Genomic DNA, 18,756 nt, shown 5'->3' on the forward strand with positions numbered 1-18,756 from the left:
GGTGCATGTGGAAGTGCTTTGTTGACTGACTATTGCTCGGAAGAAGCACAGCAGAAATATGTTAACTCTGTGTTTCTTTTGCAGGTACTCGTCCGGTGGTTTAAAAACCCAACAAAACGCATCCATAAATATGCAACTGCCTTCAAGAGAGACAAGTTCCTATTTTAATAGCTTGGATCAAAAAGACCTGATGGGATACTCCTCCACGAGGGCCAGTTCCGTGCCCATCATCCCTTCGGTGGGTCTAGAGGAAACCTGCATGCAAATGCCAGGGATTTCTGAAGTCAAAAGCATCAAATGGTACAAAAACTCCTACTCTGCTGATATTGTCAATGTGAGTATTCCAGTCGGCGATTGTCTTATAGCAGAACAACAAGAAGTGAAAATATTGCTAGAAACTGTCCAGGAGCAGATCCGAATTCTGACTGATGCCAGGCGGTCAGAGGACTATGAACTGGCCAGCGTAGAAACCGAGGACAGTGCAAGTGAAAACACAGCCTTTCTCCCCCTGAGTCCCACGGCCAAATCAGAACGAGAGGCACAATTTGTCTTAAGAAATGAAATACAAAGAGACTCCGCATTGACCAAGTGACTTGAGATGGAGGAATGTGTGCATTCTATGCTTTGCTCAACAGGAAAAGAGGGGAAATTAAATACAAATTATTTATATGCATTAATTTAAGAGCATCTACTTAGAAGAAACCAAATAGTCTATCGCCCTCATATCATACTGTTTTTTAACAAAATATTTTTTTAAAGGGAAAGAAACGTTTCAGGAGGGATAAAGCTTGCAACTAAAGCTTTTGGGTAGAATTCTGATTACAATTTCACTTAGTCCCAACACCGGCCTCTTTGGCCCTTAGTAGATGTGGGTGATTTGGACCCTCAGCCCCACCGCACCAGTGTCATCATAAAAAAGCACTGGTTACCCGGTTTCCAAGAGATAAGCTGTATCCTGAGGGCGGACGTGCCAGTGACCCAGTGGCCCTTGGCCACTGGGCTCGCCGGTCCCAACCCCTAAATTTCTATTCACTCGACAGCCTCATCACAGGTTATGTCATGTCAACCAATGTAGTGTTTTCTATTTCATTTTTGAAGAATGGCACAGAGACTCTGGAAGGGGGAGGACAGGAGATCGGAGGAGTAATTGGGGGCAATCTTAGCTACTCTTATGTGCCAGCTTCCTCTGAAATTTGAAGGCACAGAATCTCAGAGGGAGGTGCAAAAGAAATTATTATAGAAAAAGAGATGAGAAAAAAAAAATCACCATGTCGTGTCACTAAAATCATGCGAATAGAAGTGTTTTTCTTTGAGATTGTGTAGGGGCTCCAAAGGAGCACTTCTCGATGTGTGCGTGCCTGTGTGTGTGTGTGTGTGTGCGTGTGCGTGCGCGCACAAACGTGCGTCGGTATGGGCTTGCTCACTTGAGCACAGGTATGCTGTATGCACATGTGTTCATTGTGTGTATGTGTGTGCATGTGTGTGCATATTAAGCTTGCTAAAATTTGTTCTGGAACATCAGGGAATTTAATATTCAGAAAAAAAAAATTTCCCTCTCAGATCTGTTCACTTTAAATTTATCCATTAAGTATAAAGTTCAGTTAGTCAGTTCTTAAACCAAGGTCACTTGCATGGCGGGGTCCTATAAAATTCTTGACTATGTCAAGATAATTTTCTGGTGTGAATACTTTTGAGAGGAACAACTATTGGCTCATTAATGGTATCAGTATCACAAGGCAAGTTGAGGATGTGTGTTTAATTTGAATCACGCGTACTTCAGTTATTTACACAAGCCAATTATCAAATTGACAATTACCCTTTGCTTTCTCGTCATCCTCTTGACTATTTATTTTGTAGCAAGTCTACTATTTGTGGACCAAGACATTAGCTTCTGTGGTTAATAATGGAAAGAATAAATTGTTGAAATCACAAAGCCCAGACTTTTCAGTTCACAGGAAGCCCCCAAAAGAACAGTAAATTGTGTTGTATGTTCATTTGGAATAAAGCAATATTTTTACCACTGCTAAGGTGAACTGAAACTTCTCCTGAAGATTTGTCTGTTTTATTTACCCTTATTTTCATGGGGCATTCAAGGAAATTAGTGTTCACATAACCAGTCTTTTTCCAATTATTGGTGGTGTTGAGTTGTTATGTTTACACTGTTTTAAATAAAAAGGCACAGTATTTGAAAGTATATAAAAGATTTCTTTTACTGCAGTCCGGGAAGACTTTGGTTAAAATTTCCTTGTGGAAGATTCACATTACGTTGAAAGGGAATGTAACCATTTCTGAATCAAATATTGAATATATACAATTCTTATTTGAGGCTAAGTTGTTTCTGTTGAAAATACATTGTAAATTGCTTTTCGAGAACAGTCTTTAACAATAGACATAACGTCATGCAGGGGGAGGAAAACATTGTGTTCTTATCGCACTGTGTAGTGGCACTTCAAGGTCTCCGATGTTGAAAACACTTTAGTAGAAATGCATTTTATATTTAACAAAAGGTTTTTGGTATTCATTAATTGTCCTATTACTCTTGCATTACTTTGAATACAGAGGTAATGTTGTTAGACTCTTAAAAGATTATCACAAATTTTTTATTTCTAGACCATCTAGGCTCCCATTTAAAAATATTGTATCTTTGGGAATATTTCAGAAAGATGGGCTTCATGGACAAGGATATAAGACCCCCAGAAGTTGCATATCCGATATGTTATCGTGTTGAAATTTATCACTGTTACCAGACATTAACTGGAAGGCCTCATCAGGCCTTTGAAGTCAACCTTGCTTCTTGGGTTTTTCACCAAAAGGTTGCCTGTTGCATATCGAAAGGATTCATGCAGATTTCACCTAATTAGGAGGTGATAATTAGGTGACTCGCAGCAGTTATTTTAATATATTATTTACTCTGAAAAATTGAATATCGTCAATCAAACTTGAGTCCTGATGCAACACCCATTTTTAAAAATAAAGTAGAGCCATATATTATGTGATTATAAACACCCTTGTTTATCCTGAAGAGCATGAATTGGGCATATCCACTGGCAGTCTGATGTCAAGTTGAGAGATATAGTTACTTCCTAATTGATAAGACAAAATCTTCCATACAGAACAGATATTAATGGTTAGTTCAGTGGTCATTTGTCTCCTCTTGGAATATGAAGCTCTCCTCTGAAAAGGGCCCAAGCTCAAAATGCACATCTTTGGGCACCAGCTGACAAGTGCTGATAGCATCAAAACTTTCCAAGTTGATCTAACATGGCAAACACCTGGAACCATCGGTACTTTGTCCTTCAAGCTCGTGTGCCTACAGAGAGGTGCTTATTTCTATAAGACGCCTTTGGTTTTGCTTCATTTTCCTTGTCTTTATTATGTGAATAGATATTTGGAGATTTGTAATTAAGTAAGTTGCATATTAGTTATTAACTGAAGAATGAATATCACTCATTAGTTTTTTACTCGGAATCGTTTTCTGATTAGTCTTTTTATTCTAATATAAAGCATATATTATTCTAAGTTACTATGGAACACTGTTCAAAATATATGACCAATTTCATGCTAATGAGAAATAATAGAAATGATGTTGGAGAATTGGCATCCAAATTTTCTGATTTTCCTACGTACGTTATTAAACGTTCTCTGTTTTATACTCTAATCCAATATATACCTTGCTATGGGCTAAGGACTGAATATTTGTAAACTTATCACCTCTCCAATGATTCACATCATTTCTAAGTAGCAATAGTAAGGTCTTCTGGAGGAGGAAAAATGCTGATTTTAGGATTTCACAGATTAATCTCTTTTGATAATAATAGCATATCAGACCTACCAAAAAGAGAAAAGTAAGGCCAAACAGACTTGGAGAGAATGCCCATTGGCTTCCGGATTGAAAGACCGCTACAATTTAAGTGAGGCCTCTGGCGACCATGGCGAAGGCTGTCAATAACCATGTTTCCACCAGAATACGCTTGATGTGTGCAGCAGTCATGCGCATCCATCTGCTGTATGGTGCTATAGGAAACCAGGGCTCCCTAAGTGAGGGGAGATACTGGTTCCTTTGATCCCAGTCCTGTAAGCCAGAAAATATCGCCCTGAGACAAGTGCTGTGAAACATTTCCCAAATGAGTATATACTATACTTAGGAACACAGCAGGAAGGGTGGGATTTTTATTTGATCTTTTGGTATCTGGGAAACATTTTCTATATAAAGAATACTTTTTTATTATTATTCAATTGTATAGATTCAGTACAGTGTATTCAATGATAGCATATCTCTACTGTGTTTGTACCTTAGTCTTCAGAAATTCAGTCTTCATCCAGGAAAGATCAGCACAATGTTTCTGGGCTGTTCTCAATTTTAGACACGTCCCAATATGTTGTGGGAAATGATGCCTTTAAATAAACTTTATCTCTTCCTCTTTTATTTTTTCTTTCCCCTTTAAAGAAATAGTGAGGGTAAAGCAAGAATTTTCTTCCTTAAGATCCACCTTGTTTTCTTATAATTATCTGTTTTCTACTGTGACTCCACACACACATACACCTATATACATATCTGAGCATATACGTATATATGAAACATACATAAAATATATAAAAATATATAAAATATATACGTATATTAAATTTAGGTGTTCGATTATTTTGTTAGCTTTATTTTTGCTTAATTTGACAAGTCTTAAAGTGAATGCCAATGAAAGCAAATCATTTAGACATCAGCCAAACTGGCAATGTTAAGATAACACAAGCATTTTTCAGTTCTTTCTTTTTCTTAGGTAAGCAGAAATATCCCAGGGTTGGAAAATTCACAAGACCCTGGAATAAAATCTCTACTAGATTATCTCTTAGTCATGAAGATTAAATTATGGGTATATATGATTGCTATGTACTGCTATAGCATATAATGGTCTCAGATATAGTTTTTCCAAATATAGACACAGGCTTCAAGTGCCCACAGGCTCTAAGGAAGAGTTGAGGTAAAGACAGAGTGGTGGGGGGTGGGGGATATTACATTTTAATATTGGATACTCCAGTGACGATGTGCAGATGATTGCAAAGGCAACCATATACCATCTTGATGGAATAGAGAATAGGCTTCTAGTACTTTGAAAACTTTTTTGTCATAAATATTGATTGCACGGGTATTGTTGCCTATGAAATAATTAATTGTATGATAGCAAACAATTCATGTTGAAAGTCATCTTTGTGAAAGCTCGTGACTTACCTTTACATACTAGTAGCTCCATGACCTCATCTGTCAGATAAGGAAGATGATCTAGTCCATCTTCAATTTCCTTCCTCCCTTCCAGACTAACACCCTGTTACCCAATCATTCTAACTCAGACTTTACCTGGTCATTTGTCATCCAATCATTCCATGACCCCTTGGAAAGTTAGTAGCTATGTCTTGTAAGACTCAACAATTACTGGAAATTGTACATCAATCCACATATATCTATATGTTATATTTATGATGTTTCACTTAATTTCCATAGAGAAATAGACAAGATCACTTTTGTCATTTTAAAGTAAATTCCCCTAGGACAGGTAATAAAGAAGAAAGGATGGCCAAGAAAATACCTAATGCCAAAGCTTGAGCATCAAAATGCACCCCAGATTTTTGGATTAAAATTTGTTGCAGATATTTTTTTAAGTGTATCCTTTGTGAATCTTTATCAAAGCCAGAGTAAGTTCTTCTGAGAAAGCATGATACCTTGAAAATCTCCCTCACAATGACACTGTCTCACTGGATACACCGGATATTTCTTGATAATTCTCAATTATTTGCATATCAAACTCCTTAACACAAAACCTTCAACTTTATAGTGAATAAAAGCTGAGGACCCTTTTCACATCATAGTTGGAACTAATCCTGTCCGGTGGGGGGCACAATAGACAAAAAAAAAAAAAAAAAACAATTGCAGGGTTTACTTATTTAATTTTGGTTTTAATTGCTGTTTCTGGCAAATCACTATCTAATTGCTCTTCCAATAGCATCCTGACTAGCACTAACCAGTTCTTCCATATAATTTTTCTTTTTTTTTCCTATAATTTTTCTTGATTAAGATCCCAAAGTCTGAATTCCTTAGTCTTCAATGAAACAAAGCAGAATGTTAAAACTGGTGAATGAAAACGGTAAATCTCTTTATGTTATGTTGTGTTTTTAAAGTTATAAGGATTCCATGTAGTTGTTTACAAAATTAAAATAGAAAAAATGCACATTTTTTGATGTATTGAGAGGTCTGATGACCCATTCACACAGCCTTGTTCCACTTTACGTTGATACTTGATACTATCCTTTCTGAATTCAACTTAAGTTGAAGATCTTAAACAATCACACACACACACACACACACACACACACACACACTCCACATGTTAAAATTCAAAGTTATCCTCCTTTTCTTTAGAGTTTTCTCTTACAGCTCACCTAAATGTGTCCAAATTCTTGTGATGTGGATGACCTTGGATTCAGATATATTTCATGTGAAATGCAGACAGCAAAACATCTAATGATTCTATTTTATTTTGGTTTGGTTTGTTTTGTTTTGGTTTGGTTTAGTTTAGTTTAGTTTTAGTGATCCTCTTTTAATGTTTGTTAGATATAGCCTGCTTTGGAATCCTGTCTGTGTCAAAAAACAAAAACAAAAGTCTTGAGAATAGATGCATTTGTTCAAACTGAAATAAATGGAAGAACATATCACTCACCTTAAAATCACTATACATTTACCAGTGGGCACTGTGTATTATTTTAAAGATAAGCCAAGGGAAATACCTTGACTCCCTCTTATTTTTGCAAGTATGCCACTGTACACGTTAAATCTAAATGAAAACTGAATTCCCTAGTTCTTCATAATTAATATATTTCATTAACTCATTTGGCCATATTTTAAATAAAGAATGTAAGTCACACAGAAGAATACATACGAATGGTCAGCAGAATATCTTTAGTTGTTATTTAAAAATATATTCTTTTTTAAACACTCTTTTTTAGACACTCTTTTGTGCCTGTGATAGTAATTTTGTCTCAAGGAGTGTATATGTTTCTCCTTCTAAGAAAATATTTCAAAACACTGCTCTCTACTCATGGAGTAGATATGAAGGCCATGGCAAATAATACTAGCTGTTTGTCCCTTGGCATCCCTGTAAAGTTCGGTTACATTATGTAGCACTGCATTTCAGGGAGATACACTATACTGCTATTGAAAATTACAATATTACTGACCAATTTAATAATACTCTTGACTTTGTTCTGTAAGTTTTCATCTGTGATGGATTCCTTGACTACTCTTTTCCTTTGCATATTCTCAGTAGTCTTTGATCAACCTGGTCACTCAGATTCCCTTAGCTTGGGTTCTTGGGGCATGTTCCTTTTATCTTACTTCTCGTTTACTAAACAGGGAATTTTCAGCTAAAATGAGAGACTAATGTGATTTTATAGAGAAAAATTACTTTGTTCTTTTGAATTGTGTTAGTGGAGGATTAAACTTGTAATGTTTCCAATGTAAGTGATAATAAGGTTCATGACTTTAGCCAGAATCTTCTCATATACAAACATAGCCTAGGGCCCTTTAATTTCCCAAATATTATTAACAGACTTTTCAACCTTCTTATTATCGTTTTATTACAATATTTTCTATTTTGTAAAAAAGAAAGATAAAAATCATTGATTTATGTAGAACAAAATAATAAATAAAATGATCATCTTTTAAACATTGAATAAAAAGCCAATAGCAACTTTTTTAAAGGCTTCAAGTAAAACAACTAAAAATCAAATCTAAGGCTAAAATAATGTAAAGAAATATTAGGTAAATGGTTTGCAAAATAAGGTGACTTTTTAAAATAATTCTTTGTAAACTGTACTCTTTCCATAATAGTAGTTCATTTTTTAGAACTTCCATTGGGCATTGAATATGCCTACTGAGCTCATATATTTAAGTATACTAAAATCTCCACTTTTACCATTTCTTCCAACTTGCACAAAATTTATGAAAATCTGTGTTTAAGATGAGAAAAAAATACACAGATTTATAAAATTAAATTCTTATCTACCAATGCATTCTTATTTTCTTATTGACAGCTTTCACCAAATGTTTCATTATGTTAAGCTGAACATAGATGAAGCTACTACATCAAATATGGAGATAGATGCCAACACATTCTGAAAATTGAAAGGCGTGGCACAGATAGAAGGATTTGCAGTACAGGAAAGGGCAAGCTCACTTGGAATGCCTTAGGGAAGTTAGAGATCCAGGTACTCTTAGCATCCTAAAAGAGTCTACTGCATTAAGTTAGTAATTAAGACAAAGTAAAAAAATAAAAAAAAATAGAAAGAAAGAAAGAAAGAGAAAGAAAGAAAGAAAGAAAGAAAGAAAGAAAGAAAGAAAGAAAGAAAGCAAGCCAGGTTCAATCACTATATGACCAGCCTTGTTTCTGTGGGTCATCCTCCACTTTCTTCTTCCTTGCAGTATTATTTTTAAAGCAAAATCCAGTCATTGTATAATTTCATCAATAAAAACACTGGTAAGTTAAAAGAAAAAAAGTTGCAGTCTTTCTTGGATCAAAAATCTAAACAAATGAAAAAGTATGCCATAGAGTTTGAGAAACTTTGTTTAAAAAAAAAAAAGTAGCTTGACATTCAGTAATAAAGTAGCTTGTACTCCAAATTCCATCCATTTTGCTGAAAAAGGTAATTAAACATTACTATGAACCCTTTCTCCAATGAAAAAGAAGAGACAGGCACCTGATGCCATGAACATTTGCACAACAGATAGTTTGATTGAACTGATTTTCTTCTTTACTTTGCTTTTTTTTTCATCTTATTTTAAAATGAATGTCACTGGAGGTGTGAAAAATAAGAAAATAATCAGCATGAATTCAACAATGCTAAGACTATACTAAAACAGTTTTTTTGTAAATTTTCTTCTCATTTTCCATGTATGTGCATATTTCTCAGTTATTTTCCTAGTATGTTGCATAATAATTTTTAAAAAATGATACATCATACTGTCCCATGGCAATACATTGTCTTCGTAAACATTTAATTTAAAGACTACATAAATTCCAGTTTGTTCCTGTGTTATGACTTATCTAGACATTTTATTACTATTTGACATTCAAATTGCTTCGATTTATTCACTACCATAAGTAACTCCACAATTAATATCATAGAATACACATTAGTTTTTCTTTCTTTCGGAAGGAGAAACTGCAGGTCCATGAAAGTTTCATAGGGTCTGTAAAGACTCCAAAGTGTAAGCTGTGCTGGTGTACAGGTTAGTATGTGTGTATTTTTGGTGGAGTGGAAAGGACTCTGACTACAAATTCTGTAAGGTTAGTAAAGAAACGTGTGTACTTCAATGGTTAGAATAATTCCTTTAAGTAATTTCCCGTTGTACATTGGGAGAAGTTTATATAGATGAGTCAATGAATGTGATTTTTTTGTAGTTACTTTATTTTACTATTTTTTATTATTCTGTTTTAAATAAGACTTTGGTTACTTTAGAGCAGCTTTAAGTTCACAGCAACAGGGACGGCTGGGTGTCTCAGTGGTTGAGCGTCTGCCTTTGGCTCAGGGCGTGATCCCAGGGTGCCAGGATCCAGTCCCACATCAGGCTCCCCATGAGGAGCCTGCTTCTCCCTCTGCCTGTGTCTCTGCTTCTCCCTCTATGTGAGAATTCATTTATTCTCATGAATAAATTTTAAAAAATCTTAAAAAAAAAAGTTCACAGCAACATTGAGGGGAAAGTACAGAATTTCCCATACACTCTCCAACCTTCACACATGCATAGCCTCCTGATGACCAACATACCCCACCAGAGTGTACATTTCTTTCCATTGAAGGACCTACATGGACACACCACAATCACTGAAAATAGTATTACAGTGCCATTCACTTTTGTTATTGTACATTCGATGAGCTTTGACAAATATATAATGAGGCTTGTTCATCGTTATGGTACCATACATATTTTCACCGCCCTAAAAATCCTCCGTGCTCTACCTTCATTCTCCCTCTTCCTCAACCCCCAGCAACCACTGATCGTTTTACTGTCTCCATATGATCAGTTTGGAAATTTATTTTTGTCATTACTCAATTAGTTTCTAGAAGTGGCTAATACACAATTTTAACATTACTTGAATTTCTGTTTATTTACTTTGCATAGCAATATAACACATTGTGGTTACAATGGTATAGGTTTCATCAGAAATGCATCATTTTAATGAAGCTTAATTTTAACTTGTAATTAGATAAATGTTACACGCTTACACATAAAATATGTAAGAAGAAAAATAAAAATCACCAGTAGGAGATAATCACTGTTAATATTTGAGTATACTTCCTTCCAATATTTTTAATTGAATAGATACATAGACACCATATGTCATTTACAAATTTGGAGTCATCTTGTATTTAAAACCTTTTATACTGCTTTATTAAGTTTACATATGGTCTCTGATAATTTCCTCAATTAGTAAAGTATTACACATATTTTTTATGACTACGTAAGTCATTATATGGATGAAACACGTATTTTCAAAGAGCTCTTTAAACATTTATCATATGTTATTCAAATGACTTTTAAATATTTACCTACATTTGACTTGTGTCAATGTTTAAATATTATATGTATACATATATGCACTGTTTTTTGGCATAAGCATATTTCTTAGATAGACAAAGATACTAGGTTCCCTCGCAGTATTACTTTTGTCTTTTGGAGGAGCTCCCTGAGGGATTTTGATCATCAAAATCATGATATTTGCTAATGTAGACAGGTATATAGAAAGACATAAGCCCTAGAGAAACCTTTGTACACTTTACTACATTCACTTATCCCATCCACATTGAAAAAACTGAGTGTTAAAAAATAAGATGATGGTTTAAAAATTGCCATCAACTCTCAACCCCAGGAGGAGTCACATTAACACAAAGGAAACCATTGTGAAGAACTGAGACTATGCTTGCCACTTGATGTTTTACATATATTAAGTTATTTAGTCTTCATAAAAACCCTATGAAGTAGGTATGTACATCATTCTTGGTTTTAAAGATGAGGAGATCAAGAAACAGAGAAGATAAGAAACTTGCCTGAGATTTCACAGAAAACAAATTATGAGGGGCTGGATTTCAAGCCAGAATTCATGCAGAGTTACCTTTATTTTCTAGTCATTAGCATTAGCTTGAGGAATTTCTTATAATCACAGCTGGAAAGTCCATAAAAGAGTAGAATCTCCAAAGCTAAGTGAAGATGATCCTGACCTCAGTTCACTAAATCCAGCAAATGAATATGACAAGTGCTAAAAATGAGGGCAGAGCGCAGAAGTAATGTGTGTGACTCTACATCCAACTTTGTGGGTTATTTGAAATTATCACATATGAAATATAGTGATCAGAGAGTTACCGAAACTACTATTCCCCCTCCCTAATATGACAGGTGGCAGTGACAGGCAGAAGACCCCAGGGACCATACCTTGGCCTTGGCAACCTCCACTATTTCCATTAAGTAAAGAATGAGTATGCAATGGTGGTCCTCAGGACATCTGCTTCAAAAAAACCAAGAGTTGGTGCTTTGTGTGACTGCACTTCCTTGTTTATTCACTTCAAAGCGCCACATCAGTGAAATGTTAGTATAAATCTGTACTCATCATCCCTCAAGCCTAAGATCTGAAAGAAGGATTTTGTGTGTGCACACACATGGTCAATAGAAGAAATGAAGATTCATTCAATCTCTCCCACACTCACCATTATTAGCCAGACACAAGCCCCAGAGGAATCTGCACCATCAAGGCAAAGAGATTATAAAATATCCCAACAGGAGCATAGTGAAGCCATTTGCAGGCAAGAAAAAAGGCCAAGCATATTGCTTTCAATATGTAGAAATCATGACTCCTTTCAAAATGCTCTGATTTGCTCTGATATTTCACCTTAGAAATGATCAGCTATTATATAAATAGATAAATAAATAGCTTTCTATACATAGAAAATTTATACTCAGAAATGAAATAAAAGACTAAGGGTGATGGGGGAGACTGACTAAAAAAGCAAACATTATATAAAGAAGGAAGTCAAGGAAATTTTTTTCTACAGAAGAAGAAATAAAACAACTCAAATCTTTACCAAAACGGGAGAATTTGATAAATGTAAATTTATGCTCCAATAGTATTAGAGTTAGAAACACAGCTGATTTCTCACTCTTCTGTCCTAAGATATGTTGTTTCAGAATTTAAATAGAAAACTTTTTAAATGTTAAAAAGCAAGCAAAAATAATGCTACTGTTCTAAAGAGGAAATTAAAAATTCAGTTAAAGGAAATTTAGAAAATAAAAAGCAAGACATTAAAAAATACTTAAAATAGCTAAAGCTGTACTAAGTGGCACCCTCAGAGTCTAAAATAAATTCAACATTAAAGAAAGCAGAGTCTTGAGTTAAGAGTTCAATTGAGAAACTAGAGGTAATGTAATCCATTTTTTAAAAAGAGAAGTGATGTAAAGGCAGAAAATCAGATATTTGGAATACGAAAAAGAGTGGAAATAATAACACTTTGAAAAATAAAAAGAAATACGCAAAGTTAGGAAAGGGATAATTATAAAATGGGAAATAAAAATAAATATGGTAAGCAAAAAGAAAGTATATAAACACAAAAATGGAAAATATTTTTAAAATTACTGTTGAACACCATAAATAAGTCTTTGTTCATCGTTATGAAAATCTCAATGAAAATTAGGATTTTTCATGGAAAATAAAATGTGCTCAATGGCTTAAAAACAGATAATTTGAGTTATGGAAACATTCATGGGAAAATAAATAGAAAATAAATTTTTCCTTCCAAGAATTACTTAACCACTTACAATGAGTTTCCTGGTCCAGGTAGATTTGTATATAAGTTCTTTATATCTATATTCCGATACCGATATACTAATATCATGTATAAGTACATACACACATATATGTGTTAATTGCATATTATATAATTAATATATAATTTATACACACACAAGGTATTAAAATAGGATTCTCTCCAAATTTTGACTAAGAGACAAGTGCAGTAGGTGCCTTATGCCTCTACTTCCTTGAGTAGGTTTTAGATCAACTCAGAAGAATGAGCAATTAAGTGTTAAAGCCATTTCTGCCATGTTAGCCATCACTCACTTCTGCGTGTACAAATGTGAGCTTTGTAAGAAGAGATGGTTCCTTCTGAGAGAATTGTCAGAATTCCGTGCTATTCTAATTTTAATGTAGAAAGGATGGATTCTTCTCGCATCAAGCCAAGTAAGAGGGCATCCAGAGAGCCTCTTGTGATCCCATGGCCTATGGCCCCTTGAAGTTCTAGCCTCAATAACTGGAAGAACAAAATTTTGGCTGAAGATTGTCTGCCAACTGCTAGAGTGAGGAGACACAGAGACATGAGAGGAGATCCCCGTGGTCATCTCAGGGTAAAGATACACAGAGGTAGAGGGCCCCTAGCAAGGACTACCTGAGGTAGCAATGTGACCCAGCAGAGTTTGTGGGTGCTGCAGGGCTAAGAAGAGATCATAGCCAGGAGCAGGCATCAGCTCTGTCAAGTGGAGGGTCACCAGCAACCCCAAAAAAGTGCCACGAAAGAAAGCTTTTCTATTTTTTCATCTGCTTCTCAAAGGGTGCAAAGTATGTGTGTTCATTTTCTTCCTCAGTTTCTTATTTCTTCATCACCTCAGATACCATAAACAGCAAGTGGGAAAGATGTGTAAGGAAGAGGGAGCTCAGCCAATCTCTCCCTTTAGACATCTAGCTCTATTTCTCATAAATATTTGGATCACAAAACCTTTTATCAATCTATAAGCATTTATAGTATTCACTATTTTTTGGCAAAACTGTCTTTAGGAAAAGTATATTGTCCAAAGTCGTCTATACATATGTATGAAAATATCTAAGTGTAATATTTGTATTACTAAGTGTAATACTAGGGGTCACATTGCTGCCTCAGGTAGTCCTTCTTGCTAGGGGCCCTCTACCTCTGTGTATCTTCACCCTGAGATAACCACGGGGATCTCCTCTCGTATCTCTCTGTCTCCTCACTGTAGCAGTTGGCAGGCAAGCTTCAGCCAAAATTTTGTTCTTCCAGTTATTGAGGCTAGAACTTCAAGGGGCCATAGACCATGGGATCATAGGATGCTCTCTGCATACTTGTAATACTTATCCAGTATTAATAATAAAAAAAAGAAATCACCATGACAGCATAAGGTTTATCTCAGCAATTTAACGGTATTTCAATATTAGTGTATTTAGTAACATGATTTATCTCCATAAATAGCAAAACTCAGATACAATTCCATTTCCAATCTGAAATAAATCATGTAATTAATGAGAGGGGAAAAAATCACTTCCTTAACAACATAAAGTCAATCATCAGTATTAGATATAGCAATTAAAAATTAGGTTCATCTCTCTTTGTGTAAAGAACAAGGCCAGTCTTTCACTCTTAATACTATGAACTAAATTAACGAAGTGAGTAATGTGTAGGAATAAGAAAAGAATGAGAAGATAGGTATAGCTATAGCAGAGGTATAATCATAGTGATCCAAAAGAAAATTCAAGAGTCAAGAGAATAATACCGTAAATGGTCTCAGCAGTAAGCCTATAAACAAAATAGAATTAATGGCTCAAAAGCGTATGCTAAATATGGTCCAATTTGCAGTATTAACATAAATATACAGTACTTTGAAATAAACTTAAGCGAACTACCAAATGAAATAGCATTAATGAAGATTTAAATTAGTGAGAACATAATTTTCTTCTTGGTGGGAAAGATAGACTTGTCAGGGGTCTGCAGTTTCATTCATAAATAAAATGCACCCAAATGAAAGACATGCTATAATATTTTGGAGAATATATGGATGAGAACAGTCAAAAACAGTTTGAAAAATAAAACTCTATTGTAAAAAATGAGGGGGAGTTTAGTATGTAATCACAGGATGTTATAATGTTAAAATTATTGATCCTTACTGAGTTTATACAGCTATTGGAAGAAGAAAAACATAAGCAGCAGACTAGAAAAAGACTAGGAAACAACAAAAAAAAATTAATAGAAATTCAAAACATTTTAAATTATAAGTTAAAAAATAAATAAATTATAGGTTAAGATCACCTTATTTAGTAAAAGTTGCTAGAAAACAGGCTATCCTAAAAAAAGAAATATAGGTTCCTATTTCATCATATGCTATGATGAAATATTAATGAACTAAGGAGTTAAATGTACTAGGTAAAACCATAAATGACCCAGAAGAAATATAGTTGGAAGAACTTTCTAGAAAAAGAAGCAAAGAGAAAACTCAAAATTGGATTATATTTACAGGAATAAATTTTTAGATTGATATTTATAAAAATATAGAGTATGTAATGAAATTGGATTAATGTTCACAAAATAGATTATTAAAATGTACTGTCTTAAAGAGACCTCAAAAACAATACATAATACTTATTTGTGGCTGGAATATTTCATAACAGAAGTTACATATAGAAAATCACACAAGAATTCCTATGTAAGAATATTTACTCTGCCTTTGTTTACAAGGGGGAAAAAGCCAGGTGGTTAAAACAACTCATATTTTATGTAATGCTAAAATTCTATTGAACCCTATGAAGTTAAAATATTCTTAGATTTTGTTCTCAGTATTACAATGAATTTAAGATAAGGGATGAAATTGAATTACAATTGTTTAGCATAAGTAATACATTTTATTCACGTGTTCCTTCCCATCTTTTTCCTATGTGGGGGTATATACATACATGAGTGATATAAACCTAGTAATAGCACTGGAAAGCTACCCAAAAATACAACTATAGAGAAACAAATTGCGGTATGGCAATAAGATGGAATAGTATTGAATTATTAACTATCGTGCTTTGAGAGAATATTGATTGCTTTAGAAAATGTTCTTGATATAAGCTATTGGAAGGAAATATTAAAATATTAACTATGGTTATTTATGTGTAATAAGATGTTGAGAATTTTATAGAATTTTCAACATGGTCTATTTTTTTATGATGGACATGTTTTACTTTTATATTAAGAAAATTTATCAAATATAATTTTCAACAGTCCAATTTGGGGAACCCATTTCAATAGTCCATTAAAAGTAATGGCTTTGTTCCCATCCTTACAAATCCTAATTAGCACATTGTTTTATGGTGTTTTCTTTGAAGGGATTTGCCTTTTAGTTTTTGGCATGCCTCTTTGGTTTGATTAACCGGGGCTTCTGTTCCGCTCCTCTGCATTGCAAGTGAGTGTTTGTTATAGAGGAGGGCGACACGAAGCAGGACAATATTATTATATTCTCCCCGGAGGCTTCCTATTTTCCAGAGATTAGACATATTTGCTCAACAGCACCAAGTTGCTGTAACAATTTCTTTCTCATTTCCCTTATACCCCGGGGCAAATGGCAAATTTTTTGTCTGTCACTTTCCAACTCAGGAAGCTGACGCATATTTTGTCCATTATTTAATACTTGACAGATAGCCCCCAGCGTCAAACCATCCAAGAAAACTCTTGGCCCCTGGCAAGCAGAAGAGCTGTATAAGCTTTTGACATTCTAGTCGCTAAGAATGGATTTGGGGTGGTTCAAAAAAATTCTTTAAAATCAGATGTGATGCTGAGCTGGTTTATAGAATTCCATTCATCATCAATAAAATGACATTAATTATTACTGCTCCCTGAAGCAAAGCTAAAATGTGTATTTACGCCCTTTGACAATGTGAAGTCTGACTCCAGAGAGGGCAGGGGGGAATCAGTCATCAAGTAGCAGAGCTCATGTGACAGGGGAGAAAAAAATATTGTGCTGCTAACCATGGTGCTTTCTGTGTGGTGAGGAAGAACACGGGCCTCACCCCATGAGCCTTCTCCTTTCTCCCTTAAAAACTGTGGTGACCAAGTTTTTTGTGTGCAGAGACTGGGTAGACAGACTAGGTGACATAATTCTCCACACATATGTCCCCTTCATGTAAATGTGTTCGTGTGTTTTCTTCCTCTCTTCTCCCCCTCCCTTCCATAGGCATCTATTGGGTGCTTACTGTGTGTGAGATCAAGGTTGAAGAGGAGTAGATACAGTGGCAAACAAAACAGACCAGTTCCTTACTTTCGTTGGGCTGGAGGTCTTTGAGGGAGAGACCACCAATAAATGAATAAGCAATTGAATAATATAATTTCAGCTTATTATGGAAGAACCTAATGAAGTAGGGAGTAGCTGGGTGGGAATGGAGAGAAAGGAGCTATTTTAGATAGGGTAATTGGAAAAGCCACCTCTGGGGAGATCCACATGTGACAAAATAGGACTGAATAATGATAAGGAGTCACACAAAGACCTGGGCAAGGACAACCAAGATAGGAGAAATGGAAAGTGTGAGGCCCTGAGGTGGAAGGAAGGTCAGCACCCTGGAGCAGGAGCAAAGAGGCCAGAGTGTCTGCAACAGTTAACCAGGATGGGTTGACGGAGATGGTCGTATAGGCGGGGCAAGGGTCTCATAAGACCTGGTATAGAGTTTTGATTTAAATTTAAGTGCAATGAAGCATCATTAGAGTTTAAGGAGAGAGGAGGAATCTACTCAAATTTTCTTAAAGAGATGACTCTAGCTTCTGTGTAGAAAATGGCTTCTGGGTGATGAGAGTGGCTGAAAGAGAACCTGATGAGAGGCAGATGGAGTAACACAAATGAGAGATGGTGGTTGGCGGGACTGGGGCATAGGAGAACAATTACACAACGACAGAAAAGAAAATGATTCATTTAGTAGCTTACATTTACAGAGGAATTTCTCGTGCTTTATCTCAAATATTCTTTAAGGTCTCTCCCAACTCCTTAAATCTGGATGCTAATCATTTATGACCTTAGGGGGATTCAACAATAACTTTTTAATTCTCCAAAACCATCGTAACACGTGTGATAGTGGAATTGCACCGCCCATGTCTGTCCCAGTATATATCTATTTTAAAATGTTGTTTTCAAATTTTAAATATCAGAGAATTGAAGCATCTTATGCATTTTTTGCTGTTTCACATGCTGAAGATTGATTTTTAGAGTGGAATTCATTGTTTTTAACTTACAGTTCAAATTGTGTTTTCAGTCCCATACTCTCTGGAGCTAGAATGCATGGGTGGCTTCTCAGCCAGGATAACTCGAAAGTGATGATAATCTATGTATGATAGCTGACATGTTGTTATATGGGTAATAAAGGTTAATATTGAGGAGCGGAGTTTAAGAATTCCTCCCTTATTGTTCTAAACAATTAATGCTTTGCAAGAATTATATGATGATCGTTGAAATTGTGACCAACATTTATTCATTCAACAACTTGGTAAGATATTGGTTAATAAAATAGAAATGGTCCCAACCTTCACTGCTTACAGTAAGTTTCTAAGATAACAAAATTAATAGAGAAACAAGTGTGAGTGTGGATGTGCATGTGTGTGCATGTGTATGTACGTGCGGTGATAAGCGTCCTGAAGGATATGAATAGGTCACAATGACACAGAGCAGAGGTGCCATGGCACCCATTCATGAAGATGATTATGAAAAGTCTCCTTGGGAAGACAACTTTAACCTCTTGAATGCTTCAAACATTTGAAGAGTAGAGGGACTATCATTCCAGGTAGAGGAAATTTCATACACAAAAGCTCTTACATAGGAATGCACTTCAGCAGTTCAGGGAAGAGAAAGGAGGCCAGTAAGGCATATTCCTCAGGTCCAAGGAAGTAAGTGGACCTGAGGAATATGTAGGAGTTGGA

The 18,756-nt window shown here is 35.1% G+C and overlaps 1 protein-coding gene across 8 annotated transcripts in view; it reads left to right on the forward strand.

Annotated features, from left to right (window-relative positions):
* Positions 1–18,362, forward strand: part of NRG3 (neuregulin 3) — a 1,055,421-nt gene extending 1,037,059 nt beyond the window's left edge. For all 8 annotated transcript variants that reach the window (XM_077895218.1, XM_077895215.1, XM_077895217.1 and 5 more), the window contains one exon: positions 85–18,362. In XM_077895218.1, coding sequence (XP_077751344.1) covers positions 85–592 — 508 coding nt within the window. In that variant the 3' untranslated portion in view covers positions 593–18,362. The remainder of the gene's footprint in view (positions 1–84) is intronic.
* Positions 18,363–18,756: the final 394 nt, after the last annotated feature.

Source organism: Canis aureus, chromosome 4, assembly GCF_053574225.1.
Source record: "Canis aureus isolate CA01 chromosome 4, VMU_Caureus_v.1.0, whole genome shotgun sequence".
In the NCBI taxonomy this organism is placed as follows: domain Eukaryota; kingdom Metazoa; phylum Chordata; class Mammalia; order Carnivora; family Canidae; genus Canis; species Canis aureus.